This window comes from Calidris pugnax, unplaced genomic scaffold (genome assembly GCF_001431845.1).
Source record: "Calidris pugnax isolate Ruff unplaced genomic scaffold, ASM143184v1 scaffold14, whole genome shotgun sequence".
NCBI classification, from domain to species: domain Eukaryota; kingdom Metazoa; phylum Chordata; class Aves; order Charadriiformes; family Scolopacidae; genus Calidris; species Calidris pugnax.
The window spans coordinates 13852703-13876542 of NW_015090793.1; the positions used below are offsets into that span (position 1 = coordinate 13852703).

The 23840-nt window shown below is 50.9% G+C and overlaps 1 protein-coding gene across 5 annotated transcripts in view; it reads left to right on the forward strand.

Annotated features, from left to right (window-relative positions):
- The window catches only part of RAB11FIP5 (RAB11 family interacting protein 5 (class I)), a 55304-nt gene that overhangs the window by 26535 nt on the left and 4929 nt on the right, over positions 1-23840 (forward strand). Inside the window, exons 1-4 of one of the 5 annotated variants that reach the window (XM_014966831.1) lie at positions 4319-5052; positions 15307-17166; positions 17767-17907; positions 23134-23323. In XM_014966831.1, coding sequence (XP_014822317.1) covers positions 4754-5052; positions 15307-17166; positions 17767-17907; positions 23134-23323 — 2490 coding nt within the window. In that variant the 5' untranslated portion in view covers positions 4319-4753. Of the gene's footprint in view, positions 1-1139; positions 1580-4313; positions 5053-15039; positions 15059-15306; positions 17908-23133; positions 23324-23840 lie in introns of those variants that run through there. The other 4 variants (XM_014966830.1, XM_014966833.1, XM_014966829.1 and 1 more) reach the window with 4 other exon arrangements.

Sequence of the window (23840 nt, forward strand, 5' to 3'; positions counted from 1 at the left end):
GTTGGGAGGTTATTTTCTCTTGTGCAGTGAATGGTTTTCGCATGCTCTTTCCATCTCTGTGAGCAAAGTCTCTGTTGTGGGTTTCATCTGGGGCAGGGCATCAGGGAGCATCCTCCATTAATCTACTGCAGAGTCATTTGAAGCTTTTGTGCTGGTAGATGTGCCTAATATCTCATTTGGGAGCTCTTGCCAGCCCCAGCAACGCGATGATAGGCTTTGGCAACCGGCACAGGGGATGTTAAAGTCCTTTTCCATCCTTTGCCCAGGCTGCTGGCTGCCTCAGATTTTACAGATGTTTCAGCAGAACTGAGGGATTTGGAGGAGGGGAAGGTGATGGATGAATAGGTGTGCTGCGTCATCTGCCATCACATCAGGTCATCGAAGATGCCAAAGCTGTACCGCAGGCTGGAGACTGCCATCAGCCAGCTGTGGGAATGCAAATATTTCCCAAAAATCCAGTGACCTGGGTAGGGTAGGGTTGAGTATGGTGGGGTGGGATTGAGTTGGATAGAGTGAGTGCTGTGTGCCAACTTCTGCTGCCCATAAGGAGGATGCAGCACCTTCTAAATGCTTGATGCAAGGACACTTCTAGGCAAACTTCAGCACCTTTATTTAGGGTGAGGCACAGAGGGTCTGGCATAAAGTTATTTTAATGAATGTTGTTGAGTGCCTTTGCCATTATGGTACTGTCTCTGACTTGAAAGGATTTGTTCTGAGTCACTGGCTCTTGAATATTTAAAACGCAAGCACAAAGCACCATCTTTTTTTAAACAAGGCTCACAGCAACATATCAACTGACTGGACAAAAATGTGGCCACCAGTAACTTCCCCCCCTGAAATGCACGGCAGTGTCTGATGCCAGGGTGAGCGAGATGGTGTTTGCCAAGTTATTTAGTGGAAGTGCTTTAGGATGGGGACAGAGACAGAGCTCTTACAAAGCTGCTGTGGTTCAGGGAGAGTTCTGGTCCAGTGCGACGCCTCTGGGTTTGGTGTTTGTGTGCCTCTGACTCAGGTCGTTGGTGAATTCTGGGGTGCTTGTGCTAGGTCCCGCCCAGCAGCATCCTATCCAAGGTATTTCTGGCTTGTGGCTCTTGGAAATGACATATAGGCCTTTCTTTTTCTTTCCTCTCTGGCTCCAGGTGGTACAAGCTGCACTCCAAGCCTGGGAAGAAGGAGAAGGAGCGTGGTGAGATCCTGGTGAGCATCCAGTTCACACGCAACAACCTTACAGCCAGCATGTTTGACCTGTCCATGAAGGACAAGCCGCGGTCGCCGTTTGGCAAGCTGAAGGACAAGGTGAAGGGCAAGAAGAAATACGATTTGGAGTCAGCCTCTGCCATCATCCCCAGCAGCATGGGCGCCCTCGACATGGAGGATGACTACGACATTGGGGGAAAGAAGTCCAAAGTCAAGGGCTTCTTCTTGAAGAATAAGTTGCGCAAGTCATCCCTGACGCAATCCAACACCTCCCTGGGATCTGACAGCACCATCTCTTCTGCCAGCCTGGGCTTGGCTGCAAATGTTCCTGAGGTAACCAAATCCCCGAGCAGACACAGCAGTCTGTCCACTGAACGCTCTGGTAAGAGGATAACGGTTTTAATTTTTCCCCCTTCTTTTTTTTTTTGTAAGGGGCTTTTGAGGCTTTCCTGCAAATCCGTTAACTAATTGCTTACCTAAAAGCGGCATCCTGCACAAACCCTCTGAGACCTTCTGCCTGCTGGCAGTAACCTGCTGACCAGAACTGGGGGAGACATCTAAGATTTTGCTTCTCATGTTGAGCCCGTATATGAACAGCCTGACTTACACTGATGCTGCACGTGCTCCCTGCAGCGCAGCGTGAGCTTGCAGGCTACGAGGGTGCTTTAGGACCCTTTCTTCTCTACCCCCCTAAAGTGGCTAGCACTGACTTGTAGCAGTGAGCCCCTGGGAGAGGGCTGGGACGAAGCAGAGCACGTTGCCAGGCTGCTGCCCGGCTCGGAGGCAAAGCTGAAACAGTGACCGGTTCCCGGTGATTAAAGCAATCTGAGCTCTTGGCGCTTGGAGAGCAGCGATTTGCAAACAAAAAAGGCCCTTGTAGTGGATTAATTCTTGCCATCCCTTGAAGACAAAATATATAATTAAATGGTTTAATTGGCTGGAGACAGCAAATTCCCATATAGGGTGGGATTCCCTGGGTACATGCTGCTTCTCACCACGCTGGCGAAGCTCCCCACGTGATGCCTCTCGGTTTCTGGGGGGGTGACGTTCCTGTGCATGGCTGGAGAGAGAGTGGGGGCACCGGTCTGGCCCTGTCATCCATATGTCATGGTGAAGGAGTGTCAAGATTTAACCCCAGCTCACTCACTGCTCCCTCTTGGGATGGGGGGAAGTCTCAGAACAGTGGAAGTGAGAACACTCGTGGATTGAGATAAAAACAGTTTAATAGGTAAAACAAAAGTTGTGCACGCAAGCAAAGCAAAGCCAGTAATTCATTCACTGCTTCCCATCAGCAGGCAGGTGTTCAGCCATCTCCAGGAAAGCAGGGCTCCATCATGCATAAGGGTTACTTGGGAAGAGAAACACCATTGCTCTGAATGTCCTCCCTTCCTTCTTCTTCCCCCAGCTTTATATACTGAGCATGACATCACATAGTATGGGACATCCCTTTGGTCATTTGAGGTCAGCTGTGTCCCAGCTGTATCCCCTCCCAGCTTCTTGTGCACCCCCAGCCCACTCACCTGTGGGGTGTGTGGAGCAGAAGAGGCCTTGACTCTGTGTCAGCACCACTCAGCAGTGACTAAAACATCCCTGCATTATCAATACTGTTTTCAGCACAAATCTGAAACATAGCTCCATAGAAGCTACTGTGGAGAAAATTAACTCTATCCCAGCCAAAACCAGCAAAGGAGACTGCATTTCTGGTTAGGAGGGGAGAGCAGTTGCGTGTCATCTAAAGTTGAGGCAATCCTTCTCACTGGGCTCTCCATGTAATGCTAAAAATCTGCTGAGCGTTAGCAATAGCCACAGGGTCAGGCAGTGGGAGGGGGAAGCAGGGGCTGGACCCTCCCCTTCTGGTTCATATCACACAGAGCAGTGGCCTGGCCTGTCAGAGTGGAGCTCAGGGGCTCGGCGTCTTTTATTCAGTTCAAACTCTTAAGTCACACGGAAGCATAAGCCCTTTAAGCAGCTTCTGGGTAGTTTGTTGCATTTATTATCGATCTGAGGTCCTCTCAGACAAGAGTTTTTTCGTCTTACAGAGACTCCTCTCTGGATCCTGCAGTGGGACATGATGTGCTTGGGAAGAATATCATATAGCTTGTACAGCCACATACTTGTGACCCATGCTTTGCATTACTAATAAGTTAATTATAATCCAGTAGAGCCTGGGAGAGAGAAAGCCGGTATGGTTTCACAGATCTCCTTAGTGTTTGCAAGTAGAAGATAACAATGTTTTTCATGCTTGTGCCTGTTACTCAGATGATCTCACCTCTATTTTGTGTTTTATTTTCCCACAGTGAAAGACTACTTGCCGTCTCCAAAGCTGACCCACAAGAGAGCATTCAGTGATGATGTCTCCCAAGTCAGCCCGGTCCTGGAGCCAAAAGCAATCCAAAGCCTGAAGCCAAAGAATGATCCTGTGTCCAGGTCTTCCCTCTGCATCAATGGGAGCCACGTTTACAACGACGAGCCTGCACCAAAGAGCCCCGTGTCTGTCCCTCAGAGCGGAGACTGCATTTCTGGTTAGGAGGGGAGAGCAGTTGCGTGTCATCTAAAGTTGAGGCAATCCTTCTCACTGGGCTCTCCATGTAATGCTAAAAATCTGCTGAGCGTTAGCAATAGCCACAGGGTCAGGCAGTGGGAGGGGGAAGCAGGGGCTGGACCCTCCCCTTCTGGTTCATATCACACAGAGCAGTGGCCTGGCCTGTCAGAGTGGAGCTCAGGGGCTCGGCGTCTTTTATTCAGTTCAAACTCTTAAGTCACACGGAAGCATAAGCCCTTTAAGCAGCTTCTGGGTAGTTTGTTGCATTTATTATCGATCTGAGGTCCTCTCAGACAAGAGTTTTTTCGTCTTACAGAGACTCCTCTCTGGATCCTGCAGTGGGACATGATGTGCTTGGGAAGAATATCATATAGCTTGTACAGCCACATACTTGTGACCCATGCTTTGCATTACTAATAAGTTAATTATAATCCAGTAGAGCCTGGGAGAGAGAAAGCCGGTATGGTTTCACAGATCTCCTTAGTGTTTGCAAGTAGAAGATAACAATGTTTTTCATGCTTGTGCCTGTTACTCAGATGATCTCACCTCTATTTTGTGTTTTATTTTCCCACAGTGAAAGACTACTTGCCGTCTCCAAAGCTGACCCACAAGAGAGCATTCAGTGATGATGTCTCCCAAGTCAGCCCGGTCCTGGAGCCAAAAGCAATCCAAAGCCTGAAGCCAAAGAATGATCCTGTGTCCAGGTCTTCCCTCTGCATCAATGGGAGCCACGTTTACAACGACGAGCCTGCACCAAAGAGCCCCGTGTCTGTCCCTCAGAGCTCTGCGCCACAGTCTGTGCCCGGCGTTCCCAGACGGCAGGAGGAAGGCTTCGGCTTCACCCCCCTCCATCCCGACTCCCATGAGGTGCCTTGGGGGGTCAGCAACTTGGAGAGGACACAGCAGAGAGATGAGCCCAGGTTCATCCCGTCTCCTCCCACCTTAGCCTTGCAAGAGGAGCTCAAGGTTTCCACGAAAGCTGTCACTCTCAGTAACCATCTGGGCAGAGCCAAGATGGAGGAAAACAATCGCTTAGAGAACAAGCCGACACAAGCTGCAACACCCATGGTCTTCTCCACAGAGACGATGAAGGAGAAACAACCTGAGGAAACAAAGAAGGAAGACAAGAAAGCGAAGGGCGGACTATTCCACCACGGAGGCAACAAGAGTGACGTGGGGAGCAAAGGCCAGGGGGAGAAAGTGGGACCCTCCCATGGCTCATCCGTCCACACGACAGCAGGGAAAGATGAGAGGAATAAGACCGGTGGCTGGTTCGGTTCAAAGGAGCCCAAAGAGTCCCCTCAGAAACCCAGGTCAGTGAGATGGGTGTGTTGATGTCTAGGCCATTAATTACCTGCTCCAGCCTCCCGTCTTCAAGAGCTGTGCTGTTAAATACTCTCCAGCATCAGTGGAGGATTGGTCTCTGTTGCTCAGACAAGATGATAGCGGGGGAAATCCTTCCTTGGTCTTAAATGTCTCAAAGGAAGGGTGATTTTTCCTGGATCCTCCCCTGGCTTCTATCACAAACCAACTCCAGTTGCCCTCCCAGGCCATGTTTCCTGGTTGGGGAAGGGAGGGATCCCCTTCATGGAGAGGGAGACATTTCCCTTTGCAGAGGTGAGGCTCATTGCGGTCACGCCAAGTGTTTCTGTGGCCTCAAAGTAAAGGATCATTATCCTTTAATTAGATAAAAAAGCTTCCCTGGCAGTCAGTGTAGGATGCGGGACACAGTGATATGTAATCACTTTTTTTTATTAATGTCCCACCCCCTCTATGTTGCTGGTCTGGCCTGGGGGTGCGGTGCTTTGGGAACTTGAGATATTATTAATATTTCTGAAGTAACTAATCCCAGCCCTGCTCTTTCCTTTTCCCATCCCACCCCAGCCTTCCCCACTCTTGATTATAAATCTCTTAATTGTTCTTGCTTCTTGTGGTGATTCATCCCTCCAAATCCTCAGCACTGTATTTGTGGCACGTAAAACGTGGTGTTCGTGCTGTTTCTGTGCAGGCTTTATCGCGACAGTGCGTCACCCACGTCCATCCCTGTAGCCCCTGGCAGCTGAGCTGGGGGTCTGGAGGTCGACCAAGAGCCTGGTGTGGTGTTACCATTGCTCAGTGAGAGGGAGAAGACAGGGTTAAAAGCAGCCAGAGAAAATAACTAGCAGTTGAGAGCTGTTTGAATCTAGAGGGTTGATTTATTATAGGGATTTTCTAATCTGGGCTGACTTTAACCTAATTTATTAAGCAGAAGGATTTTAATTCAGTCTAAGCCTCCTTTAATGAGGAGGGCACTCATGGTTTATTCAACCTAACCAGATTCCCACACGGGTTAAACTGCTTTTAAAGTGCTGCTCAGACGTAAGCGAGGGGGTTGAGTACATGGCTCAGCACAGCTTCAGAACAGGGGCAGCTCCGAAAGTCCTCCTCACCCCACAAGAAGACATTGTGTTTGTAGTGGTCTTTAAGGCCAACAGGAGGCAAGAACGTGCTGCCACCCCCCTTCCCAAGGACCGAAGGCCACATGTCCCTGTCCTGTGTGCCACAAGTGGTCACTCGAGAGGAACATACGCTGTCGGCGAGAGATGGGAGAGGAGCCATAAGGGCTGGTAAGGCTCGGTCCTGCCCACTGCAAGCGTTCCCAGCTGCATGGGCAGAGCTGGGGACATGGGGGCAGCTGGAGAGCTGCTCCTCTGAGTCACAAATGTGCCATCTTGCAGGGCCCGGAGGTCTGTGCCCCAAAGCCTTTGGTTGGGGAGCGAGGCCTGGCTCACATGGGGGACGCGATGGGGAAGGGAAGGACCAGAGAGGGTGCGGGGTGTCTGTCCTTGAGCTGCTCCAGCAGCAGGAGGGATGAACGTGAGGTCCTGGGACTGCTGTGGCTGCAGTTCCTATTTATGGGTCTTTCATTTCCAGGAGACTTGAAACCCCTGTAGTTACTTGGTCTCACATCCTGGAGCAAGGTTTGTTTCTGGATGAGAGTAAAGGATTTGGGTCTCTAAATGCTATGATTGAGGAAGGACAGAATATTACCTCTCAAGTTTGTTCTTTTATTTATTTATTTATTTTGCTTTAGGTGATAATAAACCTGCTGTTTGATTTAAGTGCTACAACAGAAAAGACACAGTATGAAAAATAAACCCATAAAAAATGCTACTTTATTCAAGCAGTGACTCTGCAAGCTGCCTGAGCCAGTCTGCAATGCTGTGGGTCTACAGTGTACACGCGTGGTGGGATGGGAGATGCCTTCTGCATCTCTCTCTGGAGCCTTTTCCTTGGTAAACGGGTGAGAAACCTGCAGGTTTCCTCCTGCTTTGCAGTTCTAGGAAGGAGACCAACACGGGCCGTGCGTTACAACCTGACGTGTGAGCCGTGCCTGCCCTGCTCCTCTGATGGACGCTGCTGTCTTCAAGGCAAGGTTGTCTCATCCAGCTGTACATTGGCTCCCGAATGCCTGTAGCATCCAAGCCAGTGGATAATCGCCGTGAGTGCAGAGGTGCCCTTAAGCACTGCTGATTTCTAACAACCCTCTGCCTTTTTTTAAGTGACAGCTGCCGGACCCATTCCCAGTGTCATTCCTTTCCTAGAGGATTTTCACTCTGTGTTGTTTTTTTTTAAATCTACTTCAGTGCTCACAGTTTAATTTCAAGCTAAGCTGAAACTAAGCTTTGCTCAGAGTGGGTTTGCTGTGCCATGCTGAGGACCCCCTCTGCAGATACCCGTCTTCTAAAGAGAAAACCTGGATGCTCCATGCGACAGCAGTTCGTCCAGCTGGGATTTTCTCTCCCCAAAATAAGAATTGCTTTGAAGCAGCACAGGCTGGAGGGAACAAATTCACAGGGGCCCTTTTTGGGGTGTTTATAAGCTTCTGAATGGGCTTTAATTGTAGTTTGCTATTTGAAAATGGGAAGTAATGAGCTTAATCTGTCGCAAGGGAGATTTAAGGTAGTCATTAGGAGAAGTCTTTTATGGAGGATGTTGAAGTGCTAGAGCTGCCTGGCTGAGAAGAGGAAACCCAGTGTCTGGGGTTTTGTGGAGTGGGGTAGATGATCACCTTTGGGGAACATTATAAGAAGCATTTGTTCTAGTGTGTGGCCCAGGCTGGGCAGTGGGAGATGGTGATTGCATTTCATTTGATGTAAAAATGGCTTTTCCATCATCACAGGGACATGGACTGTCTCTAGTCTGGCTTTCCTGGATCTTAATTTTTTCTGACCATTAATTACAACATCATTACTTATTCTAATTATACAGAACTCTAACTTTTCTGATTTTATTCTCTTTCCTTACACACAATGACCTTGTGGACCACGCCACTGATTCAAGTCAAAGCTGTTGAAGAGCTTATTAGGTCTTGATGGTGTCAGGTTGAGCATATGGTCTGGTGCCATCTGTATTGTGAGAATCAAACACATATGGTTTCTCAAGCGTGCGATTGAAAAGTTAGCAGTGCTTATCTGTGGGTGTTTTATGGATGTCCGTCTGCATCTGGAGGAGCTATTCAGTTACCAGTGTAACTTCTAGAGCCGAAGACGGATTAACCTTTGCTTTATGGAGAGAACCAGCCTCTGAATCGAACAGTTTTAAGTCTTTGACTTATCTGCAGAAAGGATTTTTTTCCCTTCCGCTCGCCAGCTTCTGGAAACTTCAGCTTTGTGGCTCCTGTCAGCTGAGCAAGCAGCATCTTCTTACTGTTTTGCCCGCTGTGGATAGGTCAGGTTTCACCTGAAGCTGAACGTGGGGAGAGAGTGTGAAAAGCAGTCACCTTAGCAAGACCAAAAAACTCAACTTGTAATTAGTTAAAAGGTGTGTAATTAGAAAGATGCTTTACAGTTAAGGTTTAAATTAGCCTAGAGCTAAGACAAGTTTAGCACAGCTTGTCTTTAACCGCTTGCCCTTGCAAAACCACACCCTTTCTAAAATAAGGAAGCCACTGACTTTTGGCTGGTTTTAACTTCAGCTTTATGAAAAGGTTTTCTGTTCTGTTATGGGTGGGTTTTGGTGACCCATTGTCAAGCACGCACCAGCTGGTGCTGTCTGGCGAGCTGCAAACCTGCCTGCTTTCATAGCTAGGGAGAGAGCTGGACATTTATTTACAGACTCTTATTTACAGACTCTTGACAGGGAAGCAGGACCCAAAGGCTGTGCTTTTTGGCCTTGGCTTTGCTGATCTGTGGTAGGCTTGATGCTGGCTTGAATGGAATCAATAGGAAGATAGCTTTGCTCTTTGAAGACCTGAATAAAAGACTGTTTGGGGTTTGTTGTTTATAAGGTTTGTGGCCAGGGTTGTATGTAAGGAAGAAACTCAGCAGGTTTATTTCAGGCAAGGCCTGGGGCTAAAACAATTGGTTTAACTATTTTCAGGGTTTCCTACAATGTTATCAGAGCTCCACAGGTCCTGCTTCCTGCAGTGTGAATCGGGATGATAAAGTGGGGCTGCATCTCATGCTTGGCAATAGGAAAAAAGGAATTGCACTGTTTGTTGTAAAAATAATTGCATTAGTGCCATTTGCAGGTTAAGGCCCTTTCTTTCTTTCGCTGCTTTCATGGGGGGAAAATACAAAATCATCCCCCACCTTGGTTATCAGTCCTCTTTCCATAGTCCATACCTTTATATCCAGCAGTGAGGCCAAATATTGACTCAAATTCCTCACTCTTCATCATGTACTCCTAAAAAGCACATTTCCTAAGTGCTGGAAATGGGAAGAAGGTTTTGAATGATTGGAGCATGGTCCTTGGACAGACTGGCAGCAGGGAGCAGCGCAGGTGGACCAGGTGAGCTTGTTGGTGGGATTGAACACGGATGCATGAGACAGCCACCTCCAAAGCGTGATTAAGGGGGACTTTCAGAACGGAACCTGGAAGGCTGCAGACTTTGATGAAGAGGAACTCCATTTCGTGAGAACCAGGACATCACGGGTAACGGTGAGGCTACGTATGAGTCCATCACGGGAGCTGTCAGGAATTCCTGGCACGGGTCTTGTATCCATACGAGCTGCAAAACTGCACGCCTGCGTTGGATCAGTCACAGGGTAAAAATGATCAGGGACGGAGCTGGACATTTTCCCTCTGGCACGAGGGGTGCAGGGAGCCTGCAAGGGTGAAAAATGGCTCTTAAAACGTCTCTGCCTTCCTTTTGCCTGCTGAGCCTGCATTTCCCAGGGATGGATGTGAATCAGGATGGTGAATCAGCTCAGCCCTGATAAGACAAATCTGTTTTGTAGCTGTCCAGGTAAAGCACAGCCCCAGTCTCACCCCTAAAAGTTGGTATTAGGGTTAACACTTTCCATGTACCTGGGCTCCTACTTCCCAGATCTGCTATTTTTCTTTTTTTTTTTCCCTGTGGTTTTGGGGCAAATCTCTGTAAAGCAGGACTTGTCTATTTTAATTGGGGTGATGGGCAGGTGAGGACCAAGGAGAAAGCAGAGTGGTTATCGCACAGGGAGCTAAATCCCTTGCTTTCATCTCAGAAATTGCTATTTAAAAGCAGAATTTGCATATATTCTCTGACTGCTTCCCACTTGGGTTCCCACCCTGTATAAAAATGTTCCAGGCTGCCATACCCGTCTCTTCCCAACCCCTTTCTGCACAAATCCTGCTGTGCCAGCCTTACTCGTGCCGGTGGGAGGAAATTCCTGATCCCTGCCAGGCTTTGAAGCTACGGTGGGGGCCTTGGGCACTCTGGTCCAGCTGGTTTTCCACCCTCCCCGGCTCCCTTGCAGCGAGCCCTGGCTGCATGTTTGTCTACAGGGAAAATGTGCAAAAAAGCAGCTTGTGTGTGGTAGGGTCACGGCGCTCCCCTTGATCCAGCCTTCCTGGGAGGGATTTTCCACTTGAGGTTCAGCACAGCTCTTAACCTCGGCACGTTACGGCTGGATTTGAGCCCTGCCCTCCCCAAACCCCTGCTTTTTCAGCGCATGTGCTGTTTTCTTTATCTTCAGGGTGCAGAGTTACCCACCCTCTTGCAGACGGGCTGTGATGGCTGGGGACGGTGCTGTGTGACTGCGGAGCTGGGGTGGCTGCCATCAGCCTGAAAGTCAGGCTGCGATATGTGCAGAAACATCCCCCTGCATTGAGCAAGCTGTTTCAAATAGACTTTCCATCAGGGGGTTGCTCAGCAATATCTTCTTTTCTGTTTTTTTTTTTTTCTTCTGTTTTTTTTCTGCTGAGAGGCTAAAACGCGTCTGTGAAGTGCTGCCAAACAAATAAATGAGGGCAGAAAGGTACCCGCTATTTATTTTGGCTGGCGGAGCTGTGTGCTGGGGTATGGGAGGAGGAGGAGGGTGAGTCAGCGTTTCAATGCAGCAAAGATCTTCAGTCAGGCTGCTGCAAGCGGAGGTTTCCCTCTAGAGGAACACGCCATCCTCCGCGTCTTGTTTCCTTTCACCGGGTGCTTCCAGCATCCTTCAGCAGAGAGGGAAAACGGGGCTTTTTTGTGGGGTGGGTTATTAGTGGGGAGAGCAGGTCTGGTGCCAGCGCCGGGCTGCTAACCAAGAGAGGGGATGCTCGTGCTGAGGAAAGGGGTTGAACGGTGAGGGTGCAATTGGTGCTTTGAAAACCCAGAGAAAGACACGGGCTCTGATGCCAGGAGTTTGCGACTGAGAGTGGTTTGTGCAACCCCTGAGCAAGTCCCGGTGGATCCCAGCAAGAATGGGGATGGTCAGTGAAAGGAAACTTCAGTAGGGGCTTTTAGGGGAGGAAAACCAGAATCTGACAAAAGAAGATGGATTTAAGTTCTGTCTTTATATCTTTAGCTTGGCTTGGGCTGCACATGCTGGGGGAGGATGATATGGGACCACTGCCTGACAGGAGAGATCTGGATCCTCCTGCACCAGTGCCAGGGGCTGCATTGCTTCTGGTTTGCTTTCTTCCAAGAGAAGATTCATGTTCACCCACCTTGTTCCCCAGGCAAAGTGCAGCCTTCATTTTGCTGCATCGTGACACTGATGTGTAGGTCACGGCAGGCAAGGGGCCATCAGGGGCTTGCTGAAGGTATCATCCTACCTCCTGATGACCTAGACCGCACAGGCAGCAGCTCAGGGCTGGGACCAGCTTGCTGGCATGACCCAGAGCTGCTCTTTCTCGGCAGGCCCAGCACCCCATGAACCCCATCATGGCATGGGGAAAGAAGACATGGTCTTGGGTGGGTTTGAAGAGACTTCGAAGCTGTTCTTCCATGTGTATGGATGGGGATCAGTGCAATGCAGGGCACTGCCCACCATGTCTGCCCGGGAGAGGGGCTGCTCTGATATCAACCCTTGGGGAAGCAACTTCAACCACTCAGTCTTCTGATGGCTGTGAAGGTTGTTAGCAGCAGCGCTTTACTAGGAGCCTGAAGCTGATTAATGCTCTGTAGCTATTTAGTGCTAGAACCCAGCAGAGCTGGCTGGATCAGGCCTTGGTTGCTCTTACTCAGCACTAAATACTATTTAAGCAGAATCACAAATGAGGGATGTTAATCCGGACCAAAACATTAAAGCAAGTGCTAGCAGAAAGGAGCAATTGGAGGAGCAAGCAGAGGTAGGGCAATGGCATGTGCTCTTTGGAGCTACCCTGAGATCATGGTGTTTCAGGTTGGACTGTGTCAACTTCACTTTCCAGCTGGAAAGGAAAATTTGCTGTGTTTTTCCCTGTTCCACCACAGAACAAACACATTTGTGGATCTTGTGAACTGACCCAATTGGACCTTGGGTCAAGGGCAGCTGCGCTGCTCTTCTGGAGAGCTTAAATTTGAGGGTGATGAGGGAAAAAAAGTCAATTTCCAACAAGTATCAGCAAACAGGAGCCTGTCCTCCAATGTGTGTGTCAGATGAGGAGCATGGAGCCACCCAGCAGCTGCAGGCGTTTGTCCACACCTTCTGCATTCAGAAAACCAGCAGAATTGAGGGACCCTGTCAGTACAAGCCATAGCCTTGAGACCTTTGGGGTGGCAAACACCAAATAGCAGTGACAGAGAACTGAGGAGAGATGGGCTGCCCTGTCTCTTTGCACAAACGCTGTCATTCTGCACCACTTCTCCCTCATGGATGGTCTTTTACAGAACAGCAAAGATGCCCCGCGGATGGTCTGGAGTGGGCCTTGTGCTGAAAGCAGGATTCAGATGTGGAGCACCCCAACCACATGCCAATTCTCAGGTCACAACATGCCCAGAGAGGTTGGCACCCAAGCAGAGAGCGGCTGCTGGTCTCTCTGCGGTGGTTTGTGCCTAAAGGTCCATCAGCTTCTTCCATCGCTTCTCCTGGAAATTTTCTGTGATCACTGAGAGCTCAAAACACCTGGGAAGAGCTGGGCCACTCAAAGGTATCTTCTGTGGAGGTGTGTGCCTGGCTACCCACAGTGGGTTTTCCACCCTGCCACACAGCAGTGGTCTGAGCAGGGAGAAGACGTGGAGACACGGTGGAGCACGGCCAGGCTGCGGGGACAGGGATGGGCACCTGCGCCACAGCCACCACTGCTGCTTAGTGACAGCAGGAGAGGGCACCCACGAGCTGTCTCTGCCTGCAGCACCAAGTAAGCTGCAGGTTTGAGGGGAAATGAAGGTTTCGAGGCTTTTTTGTGTCTGAATTACTAGTTCTGCTAAGTAGTATCTGGCGTAGTGTCTGATGGGTGCTGGAGTTGAGCCCATTGCACTCAGCTGGTTGCTGTGCGTGTTACCTACCTAAAATCTGGGCCGGGGGGACTTTGGTGGCATTGGTTGCATGAATAGGTACCTTTCCAAGGTAGCTGCTTAGAAGATGGTACATGAAGGGGCCTTTGAAGCTGTCAGGAGTGGGAAGAAGTGGGTCCTACCGTGCTGCAGCAGTGTGCACAGGCTCCTGCCCATCCGTGCCTCACTTGCAGTCCAAGACATGCCACTGACATGTCACCCTGCCTGTTTTAAAAGCAACCGATGCTGCCTGCACCTTCACACATCGTTAACTTTTGCCTCAAGATGGCATTTTTGCGCTTTAAAATACGTCTAAGGCTTTTTGTGCATTTATAATAACGGATGAAAATAGTCATCCAACCAACTTTGCCATTTGCCAGCGCATTGACCGGGATCTTCCAGTGCCGCCCGTGACCCCTGCCAGCAGCTCGGGTGAGGCAGGGAAACACTGTGATGTGTCCTCAGGGCTGGACATAACCCCTGCATATTGGCAAAGCAGTTTCTTTAGTCATTCCTCCTTAAACTTTGATATGCCCAGTGCTGGCCATATTTCTCCCAAACCAAAACTGGGGTCTCTTTGAAGCTTGGCTGTCATGGACGATGAAGAGGGAAGTAATCTCGCTGGCTTTGTTACGGGGTAGCATAGGTGCATGTGGCAGTGCTGGGTGCCCCCATCCTGGGGGTGGGATTGCTCCTGGCAGGAGTGAGTCAAGGGGACGGGGACTCAGGAGGAGGGAGCTTGGTGTTCTGACTGCCACTGGTGCATCCTTTGTGGTGTGAAAACTTCCGACATGGCCAGCCCCTGCCTGGCAAGTCTTACTCAGGGGTGGTGATGCTCATTGCTGGAGGAGATCCCAAAGGAAGATCAATGAAATCCAAAGGAAAGGTTGGTGTAGTCCCTCTTGAAAAGGCAGCAAAGAACTGGCTGCCTGTGTCAGGGGGACGTGGAGGAGGAGACAGGCAGTCTGAGTTCGAGCTGTGCTGAATCCCTTCCTACTTGGGGTCCCCCGTGGGGGTTCAGGCATCTCAGGACCTCAGGCCAGAAGTGATGTGGCAAAGGGCGTGCAGAGATGCTGGGCAGAGTCAAGAGTGGAGCCAGGGCCACATCCTGGCCACGTGCTCCCTCCTGCTCGGCTCTTGTTCCTTGTCTGCCCGCAGCCTCCTGTGCGGGAGGGAGTACCGCATCCGCTGTCGTTCTAATGTGCTGCCAAACAAGTAATGAGGCACTGGGGGAAACTGGGAGAGACTCACTCCTGCGTGCTCTTACTGGCTCAAGTAATCCTGATGCAAGAGCCCAGCCTGGCTCCTGTTGTGCAGCCTGCCCTTGGTACGTGCCAGTGCTGGCACAAAAAAAAAAGAGCCGAGTCCTTGGGCTGCAGGAGGTGGGAAAAACCTCTCGGGCTCCTAAGTCTTAGGGCTTGCTAAGGCAGAATGGGGAAATTTGGAGGACTGTTCTAGAAGGGCTGCCCTTTCCTTTTTGTCGTGCATGCCCTTTCCACGCCTTGACTCCATAATCATTGCTCTGCCTAACAAGAGAGACGAGTATGTATTTGATCATTGCATTGCTTTGAACCGAAGCGTTTGTAGTGTGTGTGGTGTATGCTTACAGCACTGTCACAGCATTAACCAGGAGGACTGTTTTGTCTTCCCTCCACAGCCTGGAAGTGTCTCCTCAGGTAGAAACCAGCTCAGATGCTCCTTCTCATTTTCCTCCCTGCTTCCCTGCCCAGTTTCCTCCTGCTGCTGTAGCCCATCTCGCTAGCATGCCAAGCGCTAACCTCTCTCCCGCTATTGGAGACACTCAGTCTGGATGCTTGTCCCCTACCAACCCATTCCTCAACTCCCTGCAGAGCAATCCCTTCTTTGAGGACCTCCTCGCTGACCAGGTACTAAATTCTCCTTCACCTACTCACTTTTTCTCTAGTTTCCCGTCTGGGCCGCATGCTTCAACAGAGGTCGCTGGGAGCTTTTATTCCTCAGAGGATTGCAGTCCCTCTGCCTCCCTAAGACATAAAGACCCGGAGAGGGAGTCTCCAGAAAAAAACGTTTGTGTCCCCGTACCAGAAACTACTCCCCCATCACAAGGAGACCTTCCTCCTCCAGAAGAGAAACCTGCCAACCCTCCTTCCCTCTCGGAGTGGGATGATACCTTCGATGCCTTTGCGACCAGCAGGCTCAAACCAGAACTGAAGAAGGAAAACTTCTTTGCTTCGGTGGCGGCAGAGGCCATGGCTTTCATCGATGATCCCGATGCAGCCAGCCCAACGGAGAGATTGGCTGAGCCACCTCATGAGAAGGGGACAAAGGTATTTGAAAAGGCTGATTCACAAATCAGCAGCGAAATGCCCACAACTCTGCGGTCTTGGACAAATTTTTCTGGTTTAGACGTGGGGGCAAACTTGGTGAGCACAACCCAAGAAGCAACTGTGATAGAGGATGTGCTGAGCCCCGTGTCTGCAGGGTCAATGGGAAGGAGGAGGAAAAGCAGCACGCCTACAGTTTGGACAGCTGCATTTGCGTCAGGAAATCCAGGGGAAAAAGAGTCTTCAACATCACTTACTGCTGAAAATAGTGCTAGGGAGGAAGGGGACAGCAATGAGGAGGAACCCTCTAGTGCAGGGACAAATGGATGGATGACCATAGCCACTGAAACCGCTCCTGACCTGTCAGAGAGCACCCAAAGCATGGCTGAGCCGGAGCACGTGGGTCAGCAGAGCACGTTCAGCCCACGGCCAGCCTTCCTCAGCGAAGGTGCCTTTGAAGCAAAGAGTGGATCTCGCGCCGCCGCTTGTGTGTTGCCCAGAAGCACCTTCAACCCTGAGCTCTCCTCTGAAACCCTGCCAGGCAGCAACGTGGCGGCCGTGCCCCCGCGGGTGCTCACAGATGTGGCAGCACGACGGTTCCCCATGGCCCCCCAGCCAGGGACAGAGCCCCAGGGTGCTGGTAGCGAGGAGGAGATGTTTGACATACGAACTTCAGTCTACCGACTCCAGGCGAGCATGCGGCTCGAGGCCAGCGAAGGCCGTGTAAAACTCAGCTCTGACATCCGCGAGAGGCACGTCATCCTCTCTACGCAGACAGGTACCCGAGGAAAGGAGGAGATGGCAGCAGGCTCGGCTGTGCCGCCCCCCAAACCTCCGAGGTGGTTTGCAGCTGTGGGTGGTGGAGGAGATGGTGAGGAGGAGGATGCTTGTGACCTGCAGCCAAGGCAGCGAGGCAGTGAGGAGCGATGGGAAGGTGTGGAAGGCCTGAAGGCAGACGTGGAGCTGCCAAGGAGCCGTCTGAGCAGCGAGCCCTCTGTCCCAGCATCTCCCAGCCTGCCCACACTGGGAATGGATGCACCTGAAGCTGGGAGCAAGTTCCTGGTCTCTGATGACGTCAAATCTGCAACTGCGGTCTCAGCAGCTAATTTGGACACAAGAGCTAGCGAGCTGGACAAAAAAGACACCTCTTTGGGGGAAGACTGGTCAGAAATGGATGAGACGGATACAGCTGAGCAGTTTGAGACTTGCACATCAAAATTCTCCCTAGATGCATTAGGCCAGTCGGGTGATAAGGAGAGCTGGAGCCAGCCAGGTTTATCCTCTCTGATGGGGACTGCAGACAATGCCAAGTTGGAGATGGCCTCTGAACGGGAGCTGTTCCCTGAGGAGCTAAGTGTGTCGGGACTAAACCCACCTTCCAAGTTAGACCTGGGCCAGTCAGAAATCTTCTGGACAGCTCTGGAAGAGCAGGAGGCAGCCGGTCACTCCACGGGTCTCGGCCCAGCTGCACGACCCCGAAGGTTAGCGCGTGGGGACAGTCCACGCCAGCCAGAGCTGGTGTGGGGTGATGGTGAGGGACAGCACGGGCCAGGGGCCAGCCCCTCTGGACAAGTGGGAGGCCAGCCTGAGCCTTGTGCCCCCGTGACAGTGGCTGGCCCTCCCCAGGGGGCAGAGCAGGGCAGAGCCCTTGCCAGCGAGCCCGAGGGGCCATGGCGCCGAAGCTCGGCAGACAGGATAGACTTCAAGAAGGCCGATTTCTGGAAGCCAGATAGGGCTGAGGAGAGGCACGAGCAGGATGTTTCAGCCCCGAGAAATCCCTTTTCTCTGGCGCTCAGCCCAAATTCCTCAAGCAATCCCTTTGTGGAGAAGCCACCAGACCCCCTCCCCGTTCAAGCTGTGCCGCCCAAGAGGCTTGGTCAGGGAGGCTTCAGCTTCACCAGCCTCCACGAGGAAGCCCTTGGGCAAGGCTTCCCACCCACTAACCTTCCCGGGGACCTGCTAGGCAAGCCTCCTTTCCTGCATGACAGCCAGCCCTTGGCCTTCTCCACCCCTTTCCTTGTGGCTGCAACTAACCCTAAACAGTTTGATTTCCCTTCCCCTGTTGCGTGCCCCGCGAGCAGCGGGGTCCCTGCCGCCACCAGCCATGCAGCCGCCCAGCCCTGCCCTTTGCCGCAGCCCGGTGACACACAAGCTTCAGCGCTCGTGGTTTTGCCCAGGGAGACACAGCCAGCTGAGAAGCCCTTTTTCCAGCAGACGACCAGGTGAGCACTCCGGGGAAGGCGAAGGGTGTGTTATTTGGTAGAGGTGAACCCTGTCTCCCTTCTGCTCTCATCGGGGGGGCCCATAAGTGGACCCCGGCTCAGTGTCAGCAGCTCACAGCTGTGCTGACTCCAAGGAGGCCACTCCACATGTTACTGCAGGTCCTCTTCCCTCACCTTCCTGTGGTCCCAGAGAGTCCATCCTGAACAGTTGAGAGCCTGAAGCCTTGGCTCTCGGTTCATGGTGGCGAATGGCCACTGGTGTCTTGTGTTTGCCCTAAACTAGGACAAACAGTTTGATGCATCCAAGACCTGCCCCAACTGAAAATTCACCCACAGTAGAACTGCATCCGCATTTCACTCAATGCTAATTTTGGCTCCATCATATTCCCTGTGCTTGCAAAATAGGTGCCTTTTCCATGTCTGCCAGGAGAGCTTCCAGCCATTAATGCTCTCATGAGTTCCTTCATGGCATGTGCGCGGCTACTGCCCTTCCCTTTTCATTAATTCAGCTTTGGTTTCTTTCCTTTTTAAATGACCATCAAGTACTAAAAACCTTCTTCTCTCCATAGCCAAAAAAAAAAAAAAGTTACACCGAGGCAGCGGCAAATTGCTGTTCTCCCCTCCCTCCTGCCGAGATGCCTATTGGTTTTGAAGCAAGTGGTACTCGCCTTAAGTACAATGGGAATGGGAGAGGGGGTACCCTGGTGGTGTATCAGAGGAAAGAAGGGGCTGTTCCTCCTCCCAGGTCAATCGTGGGCTTGTAGAAATGCCATGAAGCAGACGAAAGTGCTAAGTTTAGGTCATGGAGTCTTGCTCTATGTCCTTCATTTCATATAATTTTCCTGGTACACCTTCCCCTGGTCTGCGTGGGCGGGAGAAGATTGTCATGGGCTCTGTCTGCACTGAGTATCAAGGATCAAGCTTTTAAGGTTTATATGGGGACCTGGGTCTTCTGGCAGTGATTTATTTGATCAGCCTCACCTCTGCAACAGAAGGCAAATGGAGCTTCATGGAGGCACTGAAATGATAAAATCCCATCTGGCCCAAGAATAATATTGGTCATGGCCCCGGAGAGAGAGAGGGCAGGAGGATGGGGACAGCAGAACTTAGCTGATCTCGAGCCCTTCTGCACGGGGATCCCTCCTTGGCTCGTGTGTGGGTTTGACGTGCAAAAAGGCCTCCAGAGCAAAAATCAGCAAGAGATAGGTCTGATCGCTGATATTTGTTTTTCTTTATTGAGGCCAGATCCTCAAATAATTCTTAATCAGATTATTCATCCTCCAGCAGATAGCCTTGTTCAAAATTTGCAGATAGAGTGTGTACAGAAAACTAAATTTTGTTGATGTTTGTTATATTTCATGGAAAGAGAAGTGTCCTGCAATCCCGGAGGGTAAAATTAGGCAATGAGAGAATTATAGTCCCAGGACCCTCTATGTCAATAGTACACACTCACAGTCACCTTCAGGCTCAACTGTGCACCCATCCAAGGCCTGACTGGCTTGTGGGAGGAAAGTGGACTTGGACATAAGAGCTGGTCATAATGTTAGTACTGGCTTCTGTCATGATACACATCTGAGAAGGCCTTGAACACCTCTGCTCTGGTTTCTCTATCTGTAAAAGGTGTAAGTTTTGGATACTTGCTACGGTGATTGAAGAACCTTTGAAGAGTTACTGAGGTCACTATGGAGAGCGCTGAGGTTCTGCACTACTCTATAAGATTGGGGAGATGTGATGAATTGTCATGGGGGGAGAGACAAAAGCTGGCAGGGCCCTTTTCTGGGTCCCCATGGCGATGCGTGCCTTTTCTGGAATCATATCTTATTAGGATGATCAGTGGCACATAGACAAAGAAAAAATATGGTAGGAAAAAAGGTGGCAGGAAAAAGGAAAGGCTTCGAACTTAGATCAGGCTTAGCTGGAACAACAGTGTCTTTCATCAGATAAAGGAAGAGGTGGTACCTGGTGTGAATTATTGAGAGTCTGGTGTGCTGGGGTTATGGGCCCTCCTTGGGAGGGATGGAAACTGGATTTGAGGACACATGTCCTCTTCCCAGGTGGCCAGAGGTCTCTCTGCTGGTCATCTTTTTCAAGGAGGCAAGTCAGGTGGTAGACTTGTATATCTGAGTGACACCAGCACCTCCTGCCTAGTGTGTCTGGGCCACCACCTGGTCGCAGTGATCTGGGAGGTTGTTCCCTGCTGGAACAGCTGCTTTTTTGCCAGATATGAAGATGCAGCTGCAGAATTCAGAGTCTGGAAGAGTGCATGTTGGGATTGCATTTGCAGATCCTTCCCTGCTCTCCTGCAGCAAGGGAGGGCTCTCGCCATAAAACTGGTGCCACTGGGGTAAGGTGGCTGCTCAGAGCATCGGTTGCAACACTCAAGTGTACGGTGGCTTCCCTTTCCCTTCTTTGGGGAAGGCTGGGATGGTGCCTTCACTGCTGGGAAGATATCTCTGGTCACATCCCCTGGTACAGGTGGGACCTAAAGGACAGGCCATGACAATTATTTGGTGACTCCACTGCCTTGGAGGAACCCAGCAGTTTTGCAACTCCTTACCCATGGATCGGGAACTCAGAAATGTGGCTATTGCAGCATGGCACTTGCAGGTGACGAAACTGGCGATGTCACAGGTACAAAGATGGTATTGGCACACACTGCTTCGTGCCTTCCCAATGTCAGGAGTGCAGCAGAATCATCCTCTTTTGAAAATGACGTTTCAGGTTAAATCACATGCCAGTCTTGGTGATCTGAATGTATTCCTTGTGGAGCCCTTGAAGCTCAGAGAGTGGCTTGCCACATCCATAGATGGAGCTGGGAGAAAAGTTGCTGATCCTGAGTTCAATCATTCCCTTCCTTTCCGTAGACCCTTTCTCCATGGAGGTCAGGTCCTCAGGTGCTGTGTGCTGCTGCAGACTTACCCACAAGAGATTTCCTTGGACTTGTCCTGGTCTCTGTGAGAAGTATTTTAATGGGTTGATAAAGACATAATTTCTGAGTTGCTCTAGAGGAGTCTCCTTAGTTTTTCACTGTGCTCAAGTAATGACCTCGTGAGCATCGGTGAAAGCTGTGATGTGACACAGCAAAGCTTGCTGAGAGAGGGACCAGGGTTGTGCTGTTGTCATCCTGAGATGCTTAATCTTGAACATGCTAAGCTTCATCATAGGCTTATGTCCACTTGGAGATGCAGTAGTGGATTAGGCAGGCTGTCAGTGTGAGCAACTGATTCTACTCTCAAGTTCACATTCATCGATGGAAACAGGTCCAACTTCTCAGCAGATCCATGAGGACTTCAGACGTGGCTATGAGGCGTGAAGCTACCTCTGCTCGCCTGGAAGTACCCAGTGCTGACCATCCTGGGGCGGGATGCAGGTGGAGAAATGCCTCCTGCTTTTGAAGCTCTCAGAGTGACAAGTTGAGGGGGCAGAGCCCCTGCTTTGCTCAGCAGGAGCCCTCCACACACTCCCCTCTCAGTGGGAAAAGAATGGGGTATTATTATTTTTTTTTTAAATACCTTTTCCAGCTCTGCAGAAATTGATGTGTTCTCTCTGGCGATGGGGCTGAAAGCCACCTGCAACCAGGCCTGTGATGGGAAATGTCCCCCTGCTTTCAAAATGCATCCAAGCTATCGCATTGGCATCCCAAGGCTGTTGCTGGTTTTCATTTTGTAGAGTGTCCGTGGTAAGTTTGGTCCAAAAGAGGTCCCTTCAGCGGTTTAAAATGGTTTGAGTGTTCATGATGGCCCTGAGTGCCCTGCAGAGCTCTTGCTTAGGGGTGTCAGTCTCCTGATTCTGCAGCCGTACTCTGGTCTTAGACTCCGTACTGGCTGTGGGAATGCTGTGCATCCTTTCAAGCTGTAGGGGAACCCTTGTCCACGTGCTTGGACAGCTCTGGCAAGGGGTGTTGATCCTTTGGCTTGTTGGAGCTGGTCAGTGGCTACCATTGCTCTCCTCTCCTAGCAAATGGATGACAGGAGGCATCATTGTGGGTGAAGAGGACTTCTAGATGTGCCCTGTCAGCATAATGGGGAGATTGCTTGATACATCCTGATCCTGTCACCACTGACAAGGCACGAAGACACCACCCCTGAGGACTTGGGCCATCCACCTGATCTGGAGCAGCCTTGAAAACCCCCTGCTCTGCTTTTGAAATGGAAATAAAGCACAGCTGAGGGGTTACAGCACAAACTGGACTTAAGATGGGTCTGTCCCAGCCCAGGTAATGGCTCACACGGTGACTGTGGGCGTTATTCCTCCTGCCACAACCTGTCCTACCAACACCCTGAGGTCACCATTTGTAAAGAGAGACTGTGTTTGGCTGCCTTGCTTGAGAGCTCCTGTGTGCAAGATGTCCTCCTGCAGCATTGTGTGGGGGAAAAGCAGTTGGGATTATGCAGAAGCTTTGCAGAGCTCCTGGCTAGATTTTATCACCCTGGCTAGATCTTTTCACCCTGAGTATGGTGCACAGGTCTGCTTGTTTCTTGCAGGAAGCATCAGGTCACTTCTCTTTCCATCCCGGTGAAAAGCAAGCTCACTCTTTCTAAGCCCAGAAACAGTCTTTTTGGTGAAGAGTGAGGCCAAAATAAATGAAAAAACAATTCCTCCTTAATTGACAGAGAAGGTGCATTCAGATACAGTCTCATCACCCTCCCCTTTGGCTATTGGAGGGGCACAAATTCTGCGGTGTCTTCCAGGGGGGTGTAACTCAGCTCTTGGGGTGAGACAATGCAGGAACTGATGCACAGTGGTTCAGGAGCATCCCTGAAGCATCAGTGGTAACCCCAGACACCAATCTGGGGTCCTCTGGGCAGTGGATGTACCAGTCCTTGATTACATTGAACCTGGGTTAAATTTCCCCTGGCTGTTTGAACACCTGGCAGCGGGGACTTTAGACCCACAGCCCCTCTGTGTGGACCGAGCAGCACAGGAGTGGGCATGGGGATCTGTTCTGTGTCTCGCCCGAACACGTTTCCAGGGGCTCCTTATCTCATCTCTGGGTGGAAACAGTGCTGGAGAGTGCTGTGGGCTGCCTTCTCTGCAGGGTGCTGGCTCTCCTCTCTCTTCTTGGAGCAGGTGAGCTTTGAGCAACACAGACACAGAGGATTTAGCCGTGTGGAGCTGACTAAATTTGATGTCTGTCCCATCCCCTCAAGAACCACAGGGAGATGCAGCAGCATCATTCCCCAGCTTGAGAGGGTGTTAACTGTCCAACCTCCTTGTTCTCCTTAGTCCTCACCCAGTGAAACCCATCAGCGCTGCAGTGCAAGAGGTCTCCAGTGAGAAGAAGCAGCAGCACAGGTCCAGCCTGACGACTGCTCTGAGCAATGGCCTGGAGAAGCTGAAGACGGTCACCACGAGCAGTGTCCAGCCTGTGGCCCCATCCTCTCACACAGAGAAAACGGACTCAAAGAAGCTAAAGGTAGGAACCTACCACTGAGGGAGCTGCATTCCCACCTGCTTGAGATGTTCTGTAGTTGGTGACAGAGGTGCAGAAAACTGGTGTTTGAGGAGGTAGAATGTGGTCCTGCCACAGCGTGAGCAGAACCATGTGTATTGATGCTGGCATCCTTGATCCTGGTTGCCCAGCCTCTGGCCCTTCCTCCATGACCTGGTCTCTGGACCTTCTCACCCCATTGTTTTTCTAGCATTGCTTGCTTTGGTTTGGGGTTTTTATTGTACAGTGTGTGAGTGAATGCCTGGTTATCAGCAAGACACGAAAGACGTGGAGGATGTCATAGCTGCCTGACTGAAAGCCTGAAGGGTCTTCTCTCCTGACAGAGGCAGAGGGAAGGTGCTTCCTGGAGCCTTGCTCAAATGCCGCTTGCCTGGCTGTATTTTAAATGTTGGCATGTTGAGGCAAGTGAAATACCTGTGTGATATGTCTGAGGGCACAGTCTCACGGGGTTGCCTTCTCCTTCTCATTGTCTGCTGCTGCT